Genomic DNA, 15,974 nt, shown 5'->3' on the forward strand with positions numbered 1-15,974 from the left:
TAGTTACCTGCTCTACCAGAGACTGAAAGTACTCACTCATATTTCACTCTTCTTGCCTGAACGCTTCAGTCATGGTGGGCCAAATTTTAAAAATGAATGCTGTCTTTCTTAAAAGAAGAATCACTTTGGCTGAGCACAGTGACTCATGCCTCTAATCCCAGCACTTGGGGAGGCCAAGGTGGGCAGATTACGAGGTCAGGAGTTCAAGACCAGCCTGGCCAACATGGTGAAACCCCGTCTCTACTAAAAATACAAAAATTACCTGGGCATGGGGGGGTACACCTGTAATCCCAGCTACGGGGGTGACTGAGGCAGGAGAATCACTTGAACCCAGGAGGTGAAGGTTACAATGAGCCAAGACCATGCCACTGCACTCCAGCCTGGGCGACAGATCAAGACTCCGTCTCAAGAAAAAGAAAGAAAGAAAAGAAAAGAAGAGAAAAGAGAGAGAAGGGGGAAGGAGAGAGAGAGAGGGAGAAAGAAAGAGAGAGAGAGAGAGAGAAAGAAAGAAAGAAAGAAAGAAAGAAAGAAAGAAAGAAAGAAAGAAAGAAAGAAAAGAAAGAAAGAAAGAGAGAGGAAAGGAAAGGAAGAAGGAAGGAAGGAAAGAAAGAAAGGGAAAGGAACACAATAAAGAAAGAAAGAAAGAGAGAAAGAAAGAAAGAAAAAGAAAGAAAGAAGGAAAGAAAGAAAGAGAAAGAAAGGAGGGAGGGAGGGAGGGAGGGAAGAAGGGAGATAGAGAAAGAAAGAAAGAGTGAGAGAGGGAGGGACGGAGCGAAGGGAGAAGGAGAGAGAGAGAGAAAGAAAGAAAGAAAGAAAGAAAGAAAGAAAGAAAGAAAGAAAGAAAGAAAGAAAGAAGGAAAGAAGGAAAGAAGGAAAGAAAAAAGAAACAAACAAACAAACAAACAAGCTCTGTGAGTGAGTGGAACAGGAGCAGGCTCCGCTGGGCCTATCAACGTGCAGAAGGGAGCGCTGTCCCTGGAGTCAGGGGAATTGCTGCGTTGGGTGCAGGCAGGGTGGGGATGGAAAGACATGACCTCTGCTGGTGACCCACTGCCTGGGAGGGGCCAGCCTGGTAAACAGACCCCTGTGAAGCGGAGGCCAAAGGACACTCGTGCCCTGGGAGGGCAGCAGGGACCAGCCTTCCCGCCCGTGCTGACGCCACTCTGAAAGAGAAGTCCGGTTCACGGCTGAATGCGGACCTGGTCACGGGCTCTTTAAGTTTTATGTGGCATCTTAGTTAAGCTAAATCTCGTGCAAGGCACCGAATTCCGTGCAAGCTTTATGACTGTGGGCTCTTTCCAGCACACAGCCTGCGCCTTCACGGTCAGGGTAGTGCCATATTAACTCTCCCAGATGAGCATATCCGGGTACCCAGACAGCTTTTCACGGTGCCTTAAGCAGAGTTCGAATAGTACAAACCCCGGTTTCTCCACAGAGCCACTACCTATACTTTGGGCCAGATGATTCTCTACCATGGGGGTTGCCTGGGGGTTCTAGGATTGTGGCCTCTTCCCTGGCTTCTACCCACCAGATCCCAGTAGCAACCCTCAAGTCATGACAACCAAAACACACGGATAGTCACACTGCCAAATATCCTCTGGGGTGCAGAATTGTCTCCAGTTGGGGACCACGTGGAGCTCTGAGGTTACTGACTTTTATACCAAAGCCAAGGATGTAAGTACAACAGTCAAGCTCGCTTATAGAAAGTCGGAATTATCTTCCAAATAAAAACAGGATAATTCTTCTGTAGATAAATTAAAGGTCACAACCTTTTATAAAATCAGTTTGAATATAGAGCAAGCTTTGCAGTGAGCTGTGTTCTTCTGAGTCCATCAGCACCTGCTTCACACTGATGTCCTTCTATTTCCTCTCCCCTAGGCAGAGGCCACTCCCTCCACCCACCCCTTCATGGGATAGCTCATCCTTGTCCTGCCCCTGCCCAGTTCATCTATTTTAAGGGGTGTCAGAAATTTCCTAGGGGGCTGCCTGAGCATTTGCTGAGACCGCCCATCAGCAGACGACGCCTTGCTCCCATCATTCTGTGGGGCTCCTTGCTCCCATCATTCTGTGGGGCTCTTGTGGTGGTTTAGAAAACAGCCCTAAGGTTGTAGATAGGCCAGCTCTCTATCCCCCCATCTCATCAAGTCTTGGTTTTCAAAAAGTACCCCAGGGACATGTTAGGATGGTTTTCTTCATGGGCATGCCAGCCTCGCTCCCAAGTCCAGAGGAGGCTGCCAGGACAGCACCACCAGGCAGTCCCACCTCCGGATGGAGCCCTCACCAGGGGCGCCCCTGGCAGCACCACACCTACCCGTGAAGCCTGGGATGGGCCACGCTGCTCACAGCTCAGACCTGCTCATCGCTGGTTCAGACCCAGCTTCCTGGTGGTATTTCAACTTCAACCTGTAGCCTCTCCTGTGGGGCAGGGTTTCCAGGTCAGGTGGATCAATGCCAGCAATGGGAAGGCAATTTTAGGAGCTACCTTCTGAGTAACGCCCCTTTCATCTTCCTGTCAGCCCATTTTTCCAGTTATCTACAGGACAGATAATGTTGGCGCTGGCCTCATTCTAACTGAATGCACATTATAGCAAATTTGATCATGGAACCTTATAAAAGGCAAACAAGAGAGGATGCCTAATTGTTATGTCACCTTATAAATCATGTAAGAGATATGGAAAGTGAGGCTGCCCCTGAGGTACACAGCTTTTGATTCTAAGATTAATTTTCCTCTGAAAACAGTAAGTCATCCCTAATATATGTCAGTGGACTGGTAGGTTTAACCAAATTCTTGACACAGCTGCAATTTATGTTTCACTCCGAGATTATCCATGTGTTTTATTTATTTTCTCCATCACACCCTAAATGCATGCTCACTGACATGCTGAAAGAGAAATACGATTTTGATCTTCAGAATACAATATCCTACTTATCAACTAATTCATCAGGCCAACATAGAAACAGCGAACGCCGAAGGTCCATTGTTGAAAAAGACCATATTAGATTTACTAGCAACAAAGTCAACAAACTGCAAACACTCCAAAAATCGGAAAGTCGTGGAACTGGGCTGTTTGTCTTCTACCATGAACCAGTATGTATATATTTATGTGTGTGTCTGTCACAGTCTAGTGGTTCATTTCCTGCTACTCGTAATCTAGCAATTAATGATATTAATACAATCTTCCATGGAATTTCTCTACAAGTTTTACCATCTCACATGAAGAACTGAAACCAAAATAATAGAGTAAATCCTCAATTCCTGGGAGTTGGCACTGTTATTCCAAATTAATGGAGATGTTGCTAAGTTTGGAGAAACAGGCATTTTACAAGGGTGTCTGGGTCCCAAAGCGTGCAGGTTACAGTTAATGGATGGACACGCATGCCTGTGAACCCATAGGGACAACAGAGCTGCAGATGGGACCCAGGGCCTCCCATCTACTCCAAGTGCCTCATCAATGCATCTCACACCTCTCAGGACACCAGAATGGCCACCCTCCCAGCCCCTGCCCTGAGGACATCTCAGAAAGGGGGCACATCCACTGCATTGATGAGCTCAAATGCCTTTGTGGCGGCCCAAGCCTCTCGTACTCCAGGCTGTCCCAGTGGGTGGGACACCAGCCCCTGTGTCCAGCACAGGCCAGAAGGCAAGTCAAGTAGACGGCCTGGGGGGAGCGGCATGCAGCTTGGCTCTGGGCTCACACACCAGGCTCTGCTCCGGCACACCAGCCTCCATGTCCTGCGCAAGAAAATCACAACTTCCTGGGGTCCTTGCACTTCCAGACCATGCATAATTCCCCGTAAATTCCAGTTAGTAAAGAGAAGCCTCATTTCCTCAAACGGAAACCTTCACCTTGGCTTTACAGCAGGAAGTGCCAGGGTGGACCTGACAAGGTGGCTCAGTGGAGTCAGGTCCATTTGCAGGGTCTGAAGTCAAGCAAAGCCCAAACGATCCCAGCCGAATGTGTCCCCCTCAACCGGAGCTGGGCTTCATGTCCCACAGCACCTGGGCCCAGGCCAGTGGCATCTGACAAGGAAGCCTTGGCGCCCTCACTAAGGCAGCACCGGGCATCGGGACTGCGCTCTGAGCCTACCTGAGAAGGGGGACGTCCGGAGGGGTATTTTGATGGGTGCCAAGGTCAGGAAGTGGCGCGGCTGCACGCTGGAGGGGGACGGGCCCCGGAGGCTCTCAGGGTCCATGGAGACCATGGCAGCGGCGGCAGCGGTGGCGATGGTGATGGCGGGGCTGCTGGTCGGCTTAAGGCTGTTATGGCAGCCACCTGCGGAAGAGGGATGCAGAGGGTCAGCAAGGGGATGCCCAGGGCCATGGGTGACCGATGCCCATCTTGCAACCGCAAGATAACAGCCCCCAGAAAACAGGTGAGGGGGCACTACCGCTCTTTAATGGAAGCCCACAGTATGTGCCACTGTCCGCAGAACAAATGGTTGTGTGATGAGTTCTCCATCTGCGAAATGCTGACACACACCCAGCACACATACAGGGCCATGTGATGCTCAGTGAGCCACAAGGTTTACAGTCGCCAGGGGACGAGCCAGGATCCAGGTGTCTTACAGAGAAACCGCTTGTCCCTGGTGCCCGTGTGTTAAGTACCTAATCAGAAGTGACCATGAACAGCATGCAGTGACTTGGAGCAGACGCCAGGGAAGGCCCAGCACTGCCACATAAGACAGTGGGGGTTTGGAAGAAGGGGCAGCTGTGAGACAGGTTTCTAGAGGGCGCCAGGCTCAGCTGGGCCCTGCAGGGAGTGGCCGGTCACCAGACCAGCTGCTGCAGGGGAGAAACCCACACCCAGCTCAGCGTGGGTTGCTCCCTGAGAGGAGTCAGACTGCAAGCTTGGAATCGGGCATCTCTTCTAACATCAGCGGATGCATCTGAAAGTTTGCTTCTTCCTCTGCCTTTTCAGTAAAACACTTTTTCTTTTAAAAGACTCCTCAGTTCCCCCAAATAAATGTGGTATCTAAGAAGTATTTTGTAGGTGCCATTTTACATAAATGGTGGAAGCTTAGTCTGGCCAGCTCTGGACAGCAATTTGGAAAAATGTTTTTAAAACCTTGATATAATTCACAACTCTTGATCTGGCACGTCCTCTCCCGCAACCCACCCACATGCCCAGTGCCTTAGGATACAGGTGTAGAATGTGGAGCTAGAAATATCAGCAAAAGCTGGACAGCTGCACGAAGGATGGTGCACCATGCGTGGGATGGTCAATGGTCAGTATGAACACGTCAAGAAAGATCATTAGTGCCATCGCGGATGGCTCATGATACAGCAGATCAATAAAACAAGCTAAAAACCATATAGATTCCTACAATGTCTCGTCATTCAGTCAATCAGTCTTTATTTAGCTGACAAGTGCCAGGCATTTTCCAGCCCTAGCTCTTTGAGACAGAGCAGTGAACCAAACACTGGGAAGGCTGGCCTTCGGGGGGGTTCCTCCCAGGGAGGGAAGAGGCAGGGTGCTCATTCTTCTTGTTGATTTTCTATACTTTCCAGGCTGGTGGGAATGGTGGGAAAGCAGGGAGGGGACATCTAGCCTTGGTGTGTGGGCCTCAGTTGTGACTGCGGTGGCCAGGAAAGTCCTCACTGGGAAGGAAAAAATAGGTAAAAGTCTGCATGACGCAAGGTGAGGCGCCCCGCTGACCCCTACAGAAGAAGCAGGTGTGCGAAGACGCTGTGGCCGGTGCCTGTGTGGTGCCTTCCAGGAGCAGCAAGGAGATGAGCAGGGCTGGGGTGCAGCGTGCAAGGCACCGAATACAGGGAAATGAGGAAGCCGGGGGTGGGGGGGCAGCCAGGCTTTGCCAGCAGACACAGGCAGGGGATGACTTGGGTTTTACTCCAAGTGAGGCGAGCCACAGGAGGGAGCGGAGCCTGTGGAGCCTGCGGAGTGGCGGAGAGGCCAGCTCTGAGTCTCGTCTGAATGTCTTCATCCTGCCTGCTTTACTGGGAACAGACGGGCAGGGGACAGCATTTGCTTCCAGATGGGCTCAGTGCCATACCCTATAGCGTCCCTATTTCAAGGAAGACATCCAGGCTAGAGCTAGAAATTTGGAGGCATATAGGAGGTACTTAACATTATGATGTCAGATGTGGTTAAAAATAGAAGAAAGTCGTGATAATGAACATATCTAGATGGCAGAATTACGGCTGATTTTCTCTCCTTTCTTTTGGAATTTCCTATGATGAGCATATAAAGATATTTTCAATTAAATATAATTTGTTATAGGGCAGCTTTAGGTTTACAGAAAAATTAGGTAGAAAGTAGAGAGAGTTCCCTAATAGATGTCCCCACTCCCCTCATTGTGAACATCTGGCATCAGTGTGGTGCCTTTGTTACAGTTCATGAACTGTTCACTGTGTTCAAAGTGTTCACTGGGGTTCACCCTTTGTGCTGTGCATCCTATGGGTTTGGACAGAGGCACTGTGGGATCATAGGGAGCATTTTCACAGCCATTGTACCACCATGCACTGTGATATCATACAACACATTATCATAGCCCTTAAACTCCCCTGTCCTCTGCCTGTTCATCCCTCCCTCCCCTAAGCCCCTGGCAGCTGCTGATCTTTCTACGGCCTCTCCAGCCTCTCCAGCTTTGCCTTTTCCAGAAGGCCATTCAGTTGGAAGCAAATACTATCAGCCCTTTCAGACTAGCATCTTCTGCTTCGCAATATCCATTTAAGGTTTCTCTATGTCTTCTCATGACTTGATAGCTCATTTCTTTTTATTGTTGAATGATACTCCATTATCAGGATGTGCTGTAGTTCAGAAGCACAATTGTTGGATTTTATGGTAGGAGTGTATTTCACTTTTTAAAAAACTGCCCGGCTGTCTTCCACGGTGGCTGTGCCATTTTGCATTCCGCCAGCAGTGGATGGAGTTCCTGTTGCTCCACATCTTCACCAGCATTTAGTGATGTCGGCCTTCTGGATGGCAGCTTTTCCAAGTATGTCATGGAATCTACTTGTTGCCATAGACAGATTTGAAGTCAGAAAAAAATAGGCACTATTCAAAATATGTCATCTCAATAATAAAACACTTTCGAAAATTTATAAGATAAAGTAATTATGTGGATAAAAAGGTCCCTCCTGAACTCTCCCACTGAACACTGTCCATCTTTTGTTATATTGCAATTGTCTGGCCTGGCTGTGTTGGAAACATACCACAATCACACTAGATCTGTGGCTTTTTCATGAGATGCTATAAAAGGAACACTTCCTTTGTCATAAAATGCCCTTCAAAAGTCCCACGCTGAACCACAGCCTTGTATTCCAAGGAAGGGACATGCCACATACATTTGCCGTATTCTGTTACCCAGCCCCGCTATAATAGGTGCTGTTCTGATAGATACCCACGATGCCAACAACCACCTATGAACAGGCTCATTTCTGTATTTATTGCTATGCGGTAGATTGCAGGGTCCAAATAGTGTAAGCATGTGGGGTGTGCATGTGTCAGTGTAAGGAAGGAATTTTCTGGAAGTTTTAATGCACTAAAGAGCCCTACATGAATTTATTCTCAGTGGCTTCTCTCCTTAGGATCTCTGTTTGCATGTTGCCTCCCCACAGCTGTTTCCACTGGAATTTAACCACTTAGTGGTTAAACTTAACCTACTTAGTGGGCCTCTGAGTGAGCACAAAAGTTAAAGCCCTTGCTGGGAAGTTATTTCCAGTTGAGGAAGGAAAAGATGGCATCAGAATGACCTGGGGGAGTTTTCCAAACCCCAGGAACCACGGGGAGCCCCAAAAGGGCAATGGGTGGGTGGAAGGGAGGGCTGTAAACATGCAAAGCCCCTCAGGTCACTGTAACATCCCAGCCCTGCACCCCGTCCCAGTGCCCGCGTCCTGTCCACCCGGAAGCTTCTCCCTGGCATCAACGCAGGCTGACCTTCCTGCCAGGGGTGCCCTGACTTTCATTCCTGAAACTGCTCCTACCCGGCAGAGAAGGACCAGAGGCAACACATCCTCCACGTAGCAGCCCTGCCAGAGCATGGGCGCAGCAGTGCTGGTGATCAGGCCCGAGCTGTGGGCTCCCGGGTCGGGGAGGGGCTGTCTAAGACCACCCACCCACAGGAAGGAAAGGTCAGACCTCTATAGGGTGTGATACGGGTGCAAACAGATACAGAGAAGCCATACAGCTTGGTAATTAGTACACAGATTGGCACCCGAGGAGTCTGGCTCTCAGTTCAAAACCTGAGTGTGATAACTTGGGTCTTACCTGAAGGCTGCACTGGGCAGGTCTCAGGGGGAAGCTGTGTCCCCACACCAGGCTCATGCTTAGCCAGTCATGGCAGGCTTGAGGGAGCAGCAGGGAAAGGCTCAGGCCCTGGGGTCAGTCATGCTCCCAGCACATCTGCACCCCTATCCCGGGGGCACCTTCATTCTCATGTCTCATTATCTGAGGCCTCGGGCAGAGGTCCTCCAGGTGCATCTGCTAAGACCTCCTTGTTGGCGGGGGAGGGCAAGAGCTTAAAGCCACCTCCGTGCTCTGACTCAGTTCCCAGGGAATTCCTACTCCAAGCCCTTCCCAACTCCATGACTTCAGGGTCCCTAAAACTGCAGGAGCCTTTTGTTCAGGGTTCCCTGACAGCGTGAGGACTCCATGTCTGCGTAGATCGTTCTGGCTCTAGACCTGTGTGCTGGTCAGTGGGGGAAAGAGAACGGGGAGTTCACACGTCCTCCAACTTCAGACTCTTGCCTGTCCCAGCCAAGTTCATGACCCAGGCTTCCCGTCTCTGTTCTCAGGGTGTAGCTTTAATGGCTCCTCTGACACTGCAGCCCAGCTCTGCCTCTCGGCTCACCTGAGCCCTTGAGAGAATGAGGGCCCCGCCCAGAGCTTCCGCCAAAGGCCCTGTGTCCACACGGGCTGCCAGGGCAGATCAGGGAGCCCCAAAGATCTGAGTGGGTGAGGCTCTTCCTTCCCTCTTCCGGGAGGTGTTGCTGACCACACATCAGATGCCGTCCATGTGGGCTGTGCTGTGAGCACAAGACCTGGAAACATCCGTGTAAAATGCAGCATTTCACAGTGAGATGTGGGGGTGGTGGTGACTGTGAACCTTTCAGAGAAAGGTCTAGCGTGGTACACAATGCTTGAGAGCATCGCTGTCTTAGTTAAGAAGACAGGACTAAACTTCACAATCCTGGTGAGAATCCACCTAGTCAATTTTTTTTAATGAACTCAATCTGTTGTTTGAAATGAAGATGGCCTTTAACAATTAGTAAAAAGTCACTAACGGTGTTTTAAAAGAAACAGATACTAAGGTGAGAGTCGTTTGTATATGAAAGAAAGAAAATATTTTTATCACCATGCGATTTTGTTGTAAAAAATCATGGGTCAACTAAGTAGAAAAATAAATAAGTAAACTTTCTTATCTGCCTCTTTAAAGAAAACTTGAAAATAGAGTTTTTAACCTGTTCTGAGATCACACGGTTGCATATAAAAATCTAACATTCTGATTCATTCACAAAGTCAGCTGAATGATAGGACTGAAGATAGAAAGTTAATAACCATATCAACAGAATGATTTACATAATCGGTGGATGAGATTGAAAGAAGAGCTCCTGGTATTGAGTAAGACTTCTGCCCAGCTCCAGGCCTTGTGAAGTGTGTTGTTCAACCATGAAACCATGACCACCATCAGAACTGAGTCCTGACAAACCTCAGAGACAATGAGGGTTCAGTTCCAGACCACCACAGTAAAGCAAATATTGTGATACAGTAAGTCAGGTGAACTTTTTGGTTTTCCAATGCATACAAAAGTTACGTTTACACTATACTGTAGTCTGTTAAGTGTGCAATAGTATTATGTCTAAAAAAATGTACATCCCTTAATTTAAAAATAGTTTTTTGCTAAAAAATGTTAGAGATCATCTGAGCCTTCAGCAAATTGTAATTCTTTGCCAGTGGAGGGTCTTGCCTCGATGTTGATGGCTGCTGACTGATTGGGGTGCTGGGTTGCTGAAGGCTGGGGTGGCTGTGGCAATTTCACAAAAGAAGAACAACAACAATGTGTGCCACATCGATGGACTCTTCTTTTCAGGAAAGATGTCTCTGTAGCATCCAATGCTGTTTGACAGCATTTTAGCCTCAGTAGAACTTCTTTCAAAATTAGAGTCAGTCCTCTCAGACCCTGCTGCCGCTTTATCAACTCAGCCTGTGTAACACTGTAAATCCTTTGTTGTTATTTCAACAATGTTTACAACATCCTCACCAGGAGGAAATTCCATCTCAAGAAACCACTTTCTATGTTCACCCCTAAGAAGTAACTCCTTATGTGTTAAAGCTGTATTTGAGATTTTAGCAATTCAGTCACATCTTCAAGCTCCACTTCCAATTCTAGTTCTCTTGCTGTTTCCACCACATCAGCATTTACTTCCTCCAAAGAAGTCTTGAAACCCTTGAAATCATTCGTGATGGTTGAAATCAGCTTCTTCCAAACTCCTGTTAACGTTGATATTTTGACCTCTTCCTATGAACTATGAATGTTCTTAATGGTATCTAGAATAGTGAATCCTCTCCAGAAGGTTTTCCATTTATTTTTCCCAGACCCATCAGAGAAATCACTATTAATGGTAGTTATAGCCTTATATATAAAAAATACAAAATATATGTCTTAAATAGTAAGACTTAAAAGTTGAAATGACTCCTCCATTCATAGGCTGCAGAATGGAAGTCGTGTTAGCAGGCATGAAAACAATTCATCTCACCCCCTTCAGAGCTCTATGTGACCAGGTGCATTGTCAATGAGTAAAAATGTTACTAGATCTTTGGGGTGTTGCTTTTCTGGCTGGAAATTTCTGTGGCCACTGGCACCTTGGCCTGACTTCTTATCCTGAGTCCAGAAAGAATGAGGTACACAGACAAGTGGAGGGTGAGCAAGACAAACAGGAACTTTATTAAGTGTTAGAACAGCTCAGAAGCTCTCAGCCGAGAGGAGGCCCCGGAGTGGGTGGCTCCTCTCTGCAGGCAGGTCATCCTGATGAGAGTTCAGCTCTCAGCAGAGAGGGTAGCTTCTGTCTGTAGCTGGTCAAATGGACATCTGCAGCTCTCAGCAGACAGGAGGCCCTGGAGAGGGTAGCTCCTCTCTGCTGCTGGCCATCCCTATGTCTGCTGCTCTCTGCAGAGGATAACTCCTCTACTGCAGCTGGTTGTCCTGGCATCTCTCTGTCCACTGCTCTGCTCTGGCTGAACCTGGGGCTTTATGGGCCTCAGAGGGGAGGAAGTGCCTGCCAATTGGTCCATGGGCAGCCATGAGTGGGCCTGGAAAAGGCACAAGTCCCTACTGGAGCCCAGCCCCCAGCTTTCAGATCCTCCCTGGCCTGAAGGTGCAGCCTCACCTGGAACCCACCCCTTCACACCCAGGAGCCTGTCTGCCTCCTGCCACCACCCATGATGTCCAGGCCACTTGCACCCAGGGGTACCCACAGGCCAGTGCTGAGCTGCCACCAGCCCCATCTCAGCCTCCCACCCATGCTTATTGGTGCCCAAAATCCAGAGAGGCCAAGGCAGCAGGGCACTATGCATCAGCACTGCCCTGAGTGTGCACACACCTGGCTGGATTGCAGCAGCTCCTGGGCTTCGCTCCAACCCTACTCCAGGATCAGAGTAAGCACTGGGAGCAGGGAGAGGCCAGGCAGAAGGAGCAGATACCCCCAAGCCTGAGTCCTGAGAGCATCGGGAGGCCCAGGCCCACAGCTGTAACCTGGGTGGCTGCAACTGAGCCTCAGGAGCTCCCACCCTGCCAACTTGAGGGGGGTCACGGCTCCTGCCTGTCCCAGCTCTGCAAGGTGAGCAGACCTGGCTGTGCCCTTCTCTGCATCTCCCTCTGCTATAGTGGTGGCCCCTGCACAAGTGAACCCGATGTTCCTGGGGCTGGTCCCATGAGTTCTGGCTGCAACTTTGGCCAGGTGCTCATGGGCTCCCAGGACATGGCAGAGTGAGGTCAAAGCTGTGGTAGAGGCTCCAAGCCTTGGAGCAGGTCCTGCCCAACCATGCAAGGGTGGAGGTGGCAGAGTTGGCTGCCTTGGGGACATGGGGCACAGGGGACCCCACTGCTGCTCCCACCACCAGTCCTATTGCCCTATCCACCTTCTTGCAGACTGGGATGGGGGCTCCAGGCCTGTGCCAGAGTCCAGGGGCAGGGGCACAAGTTCCCCTGTGGCCCCAGTGGTCAGGGGTGGTCCAGGGCTCCCCTCTGCCCAACTCACAACCCTGTCAGGTCGGCTCCTCTGGGAGCAAATTGTAGGCCCTGGGCCCAGCTGCCAAGAGTGCCAGGCTCAGCAGTGGGAGCAATCACTTCTAAGCCTGTGTGGGGCAGGGAGGGGTTCCCAGGCTCCTAAGACCACAGGAATGCCCTGCTCCACAGCCAGGTTGAGCAGCTGCAGTGGTGCCCAGGGAAGGCTGGGCTCCTGCCTGCTCTGTGGAGTGGAAGATCCAGCTGTGCCTCCCTGCTGCAGCTGGCATCTTGGCAGCAGCCACTCTAGATGGGCTGCTGCTGCCGTCCATAATATTTTGATAGGAATCCTTTTTGTTTTAGTTTATTTTTCTGAGCAGTAGGTCTCAATCACGGGCTTTAAATATTCAGCAAACCATGCTGCAAACAGATGTGCCATCACCCAGGCTTTGTCGTTCCCTTTATAATGCACAGGCAGAGTAGATTTAGCATCATTCTTGAGGGCCTTAGGATTTTTTGAATTGTAAATTAGTCTTGCCTTCAACTTAAAGTCACAAGCTGCATTAGCTCCTAACCAGATAGTCATCTGTCTTTTGAAGTTCTGAAGCCCATCACTGATTCCTCCTCTATAGTTACAAAAGTCCTAGATGGCATCTTCTTCCAATAGATGGCTGTTCCATCTGCATTGCACATCTCTTCTTTAGTGTAACCCCCTTCACTGATGCTCTTAGCTAGGTCTTCGGGATAACGGCTGCAGCTTCTCCATTAGCACTAGCTGCTTCGCCTTGCGCTTTCATGTTATAGAGATGGCTTCTGTCCTTAGACCTCATGCATCACCTCTGCTAGCTTCAAACTTTTCTTCTGCTGCTTCCTCTGCACCCTCCGCCTTCACAGAGTTGAAGACAGTCAGGACCTTGCTCCGGATTAGGCTTTGGCTTCACAGAATGTTGTGCCTGGTTTGATCTTCCATCCACACCATTAAAACTTTCCCCACATCAGCAATGAGGCTGTTTCACTTTCTTATCTTTTTGTTTTTATTGTTCACTGGAGTAGCACTTTTGATTTCCTTCAAAAACATTTTCCTAGCATCCACAGCTTGGCTAACCGGTTGGTGCATGACACCTAGCTTTCAGCCTGTATTAGCTTCAACACGCCTTCCTCTCTCAGCTTAATTATGGTTAGTTTTTGATTTAAAGTGAAACGTGCCACTCTTCTCTTCATTTGAACACATAGTTGCCATTGTAAGGGATTAATTAATGCAATTTCTATTTGTGTGTTTGTTTGGTTGGTTGGTTTTTCATATGGACTCTCACTCTGCTGGAGTGCAGTGGCGCAATCTCGGCTCACTGCAACCTCTGCCTCCTAGGTTCAAGTAATTCTTCTGCCTCAGCCTCCTGAGTAGCTGGGATAACAGGTGCCTGCCACCACGCTTGGCTCACTTTTGTGTTTTCAGTAGAGACAGGGTTTTGCCATGTGTGGCCAGGCTGCTCTCAAACTCCTGACCTCAAGTGATCTGCCTGTCTCAACCTCCCAAAGTGCTGGGATTATAGGCGTGAGCTACTGCGCCCAGCCTGAATTGATCTAATTTCAATATTGCTATGTCTCAGGGAAGACGAAGGCCCAAGGAGAGGGAGAAGGATGGGGAAAGGCTGGTTGGTGGAGCAGTCAGAACACACAGGACATTGATGGATTAACCTCCCCATCTTATATGAGTGCAGTTCGTGGCACCCCAAAACAATCACAATAGAAGCATCAAATGTCATTGATCATAGATCATCACAACAGACAACAATAATTAAAAACTTTGAAACACTGTGAGAGTTCCAAAAATGTAACAGAGACATGAAGTGAGCGCATGCTGTTGGGAAAATGGCACCCATAGACTTGTTCCACCTGGGTTGCCACAAACCCGCAACTTGTAAACACACACTATCAGCAAGGCACAAGAAAGGGAGGCACAAGGAAGAGACGTGTGCCTGTACCTACTGGGCAGGTGAAGCCTCGCACCAAACCCGCAACCCACAGAGAGGCCACAGAGCACGGCAACCCCAGTGCACATCATAAAGGCAAGAAGAGTGCACTTCAGGAGGATGCCCAAGCCCGTTTACTGATAACCGTGCAACGGTAACACACACAGAGCCCAGTGTTGGGAAGAAGAGGTGTGGGTTGCTTTGTGTTTTCCTTCCTGGGTCCTTCTCTGCACCCCGTAGTCAGATATTTATGAAGCCAGACGGTACCTGGCTCTGGGACTGGAAAGATGATATAACGCAGGCACCCAGGCAAGCAGAAGAGTGCCTTCGGGTGGGAGCAGCCTGAGGACACCAGCCAGGAAGGGTGCAAAGCCAACCGGAGCCTGGGGATGCCAGCTGTTTCCCTCGGAGATGCCTCCTGAGCTGAGTTTGAAGAGCAGCAGGCACTCAATGCACTGTGTGGACGGATAAATACCATAACTCACTTTCCCCAAAGGACCACAGAGAATCCCATAGTTGAGTAAATAAACAGTGAGATAAGACAGGTCCAGCCAAAGAAAACTGCTAAGCCAGCTCAGAGATAAGCCAGAAATGCTATCCCACAAGGATGGCTTATAAAAATCAATATTTTAAGCAAAACAGTAATTAACCATGTGCTTCCCTTGAGGGCAGGCTGAGGAGAGGGTGCGGAGCCAATGTGTCCAGAAAACCCGCATGTGCTTGAGACCCAGCCCCGCATGGCTGCTGCCGTTGCTGGCATTTGCATTGTTATTGCCACTCCTACCTTCTTCTCTGATTATCGAATTTACAAAAGAGCTTTGCTTGCATGTTTTTTTTCAAACACGTCCTTTAATATCCACATGCAGGCAAATGTCCATTTCCCCTATGTTTCGTGGGAGAGGTCAGGCTTGGCGAGGTTTACAGAACTTGCACAAAGGCTCATGATGATGATGGTGCCGATATTCCTGCTCCAGTGTCTCTAGCCTGAATCCCACCTGGTGGGGCTGGGGCCAGGCCCCCTCCCCATGCTGGCTGAAGTCGTGCCTCGTCCATCTGATGCATCTGAGAGGACTCGGGCTTCCCAGAGACTCTCCTGGGCCTCACCAGGTCCCACCCTGGGGCTGTGTGCACTGAGGGATTTGGCTGGGCTCCACATCATGACTTCCTGAAGACCCCACTGGCCTCAGCAATACTGGGAGGGCAGCCCTACCACTGCCTTCTCTGCTCGGAGGCAGACCGGCTGTTGAGATGCTTCCAGAACCTGCCTCCAGAACCTGGCACCCAACCAGCAGCTGGATTTGGCTTTTCCCGGGACTCAGCAAAGAGGAAGGAAGAAGCGGGACAGTGGGGTGGGAACCCAGTGCAGTGGCAGGCGGCTCCAGAACATCAGGCCGAGTGAACCAAGCCCCACCGTGCCGGCTCAGGGCACCCACACGCAGCTGGGTGGCTCTCCAGGTTTTCTCTTCCTCTCTGTGCACACCCTAGGATGGAGCCAGCCTCAGTCCAGAGGACTTTGGTCTCTGCCTGCACTCTGCAGAGGAGGTGCCCACAGAAGGCACAGGGCTGGAGAGGACTGCTGACCCAGCCAGGCCCTCCCTGCCCAGCCCAGGCATCAGACCCCTCTGCCCAAGGGATGCTCACCCAAAAGGAGCATGCTGGTATTGTGGGCTCCAGGGCCTCAGGCTCGGAAGATTTGTCAAAGACTAAGCTGGGAATTATGCCCACCGGTGGGGTGCAGAACAGAGAAAATGCTAAGCATTTACCTTCTGCATCTTCACCAGAGATCAGGAGGAAGGCCAGGACAGATCTGCCTCTGAGAAT

The 15,974-nt window shown here is 49.8% G+C and overlaps 1 protein-coding gene across 1 annotated transcript in view; it reads right to left on the reverse strand.

The window, feature by feature from the left end:
* Positions 1–15,974, reverse strand: part of TCERG1L (transcription elongation regulator 1 like) — a gene marked incomplete at its 5' end in the record, with an annotated part of 233,204 nt that overhangs the window by 173,959 nt on the left and 43,271 nt on the right. The window contains one exon of the mRNA XM_017875317.1: positions 4,089–4,274. Within this exon, the coding sequence (XP_017730806.1) occupies positions 4,089–4,274 (186 nt within the window). The remainder of the gene's footprint in view (positions 1–4,088; positions 4,275–15,974) is intronic.

Source organism: Rhinopithecus bieti, unplaced genomic scaffold (assembly GCF_001698545.2).
Source record: "Rhinopithecus bieti isolate Rb0 unplaced genomic scaffold, ASM169854v2 scaffold_9877, whole genome shotgun sequence".
Classification (NCBI taxonomy): Eukaryota; Metazoa; Chordata; class Mammalia; order Primates; family Cercopithecidae; genus Rhinopithecus; species Rhinopithecus bieti.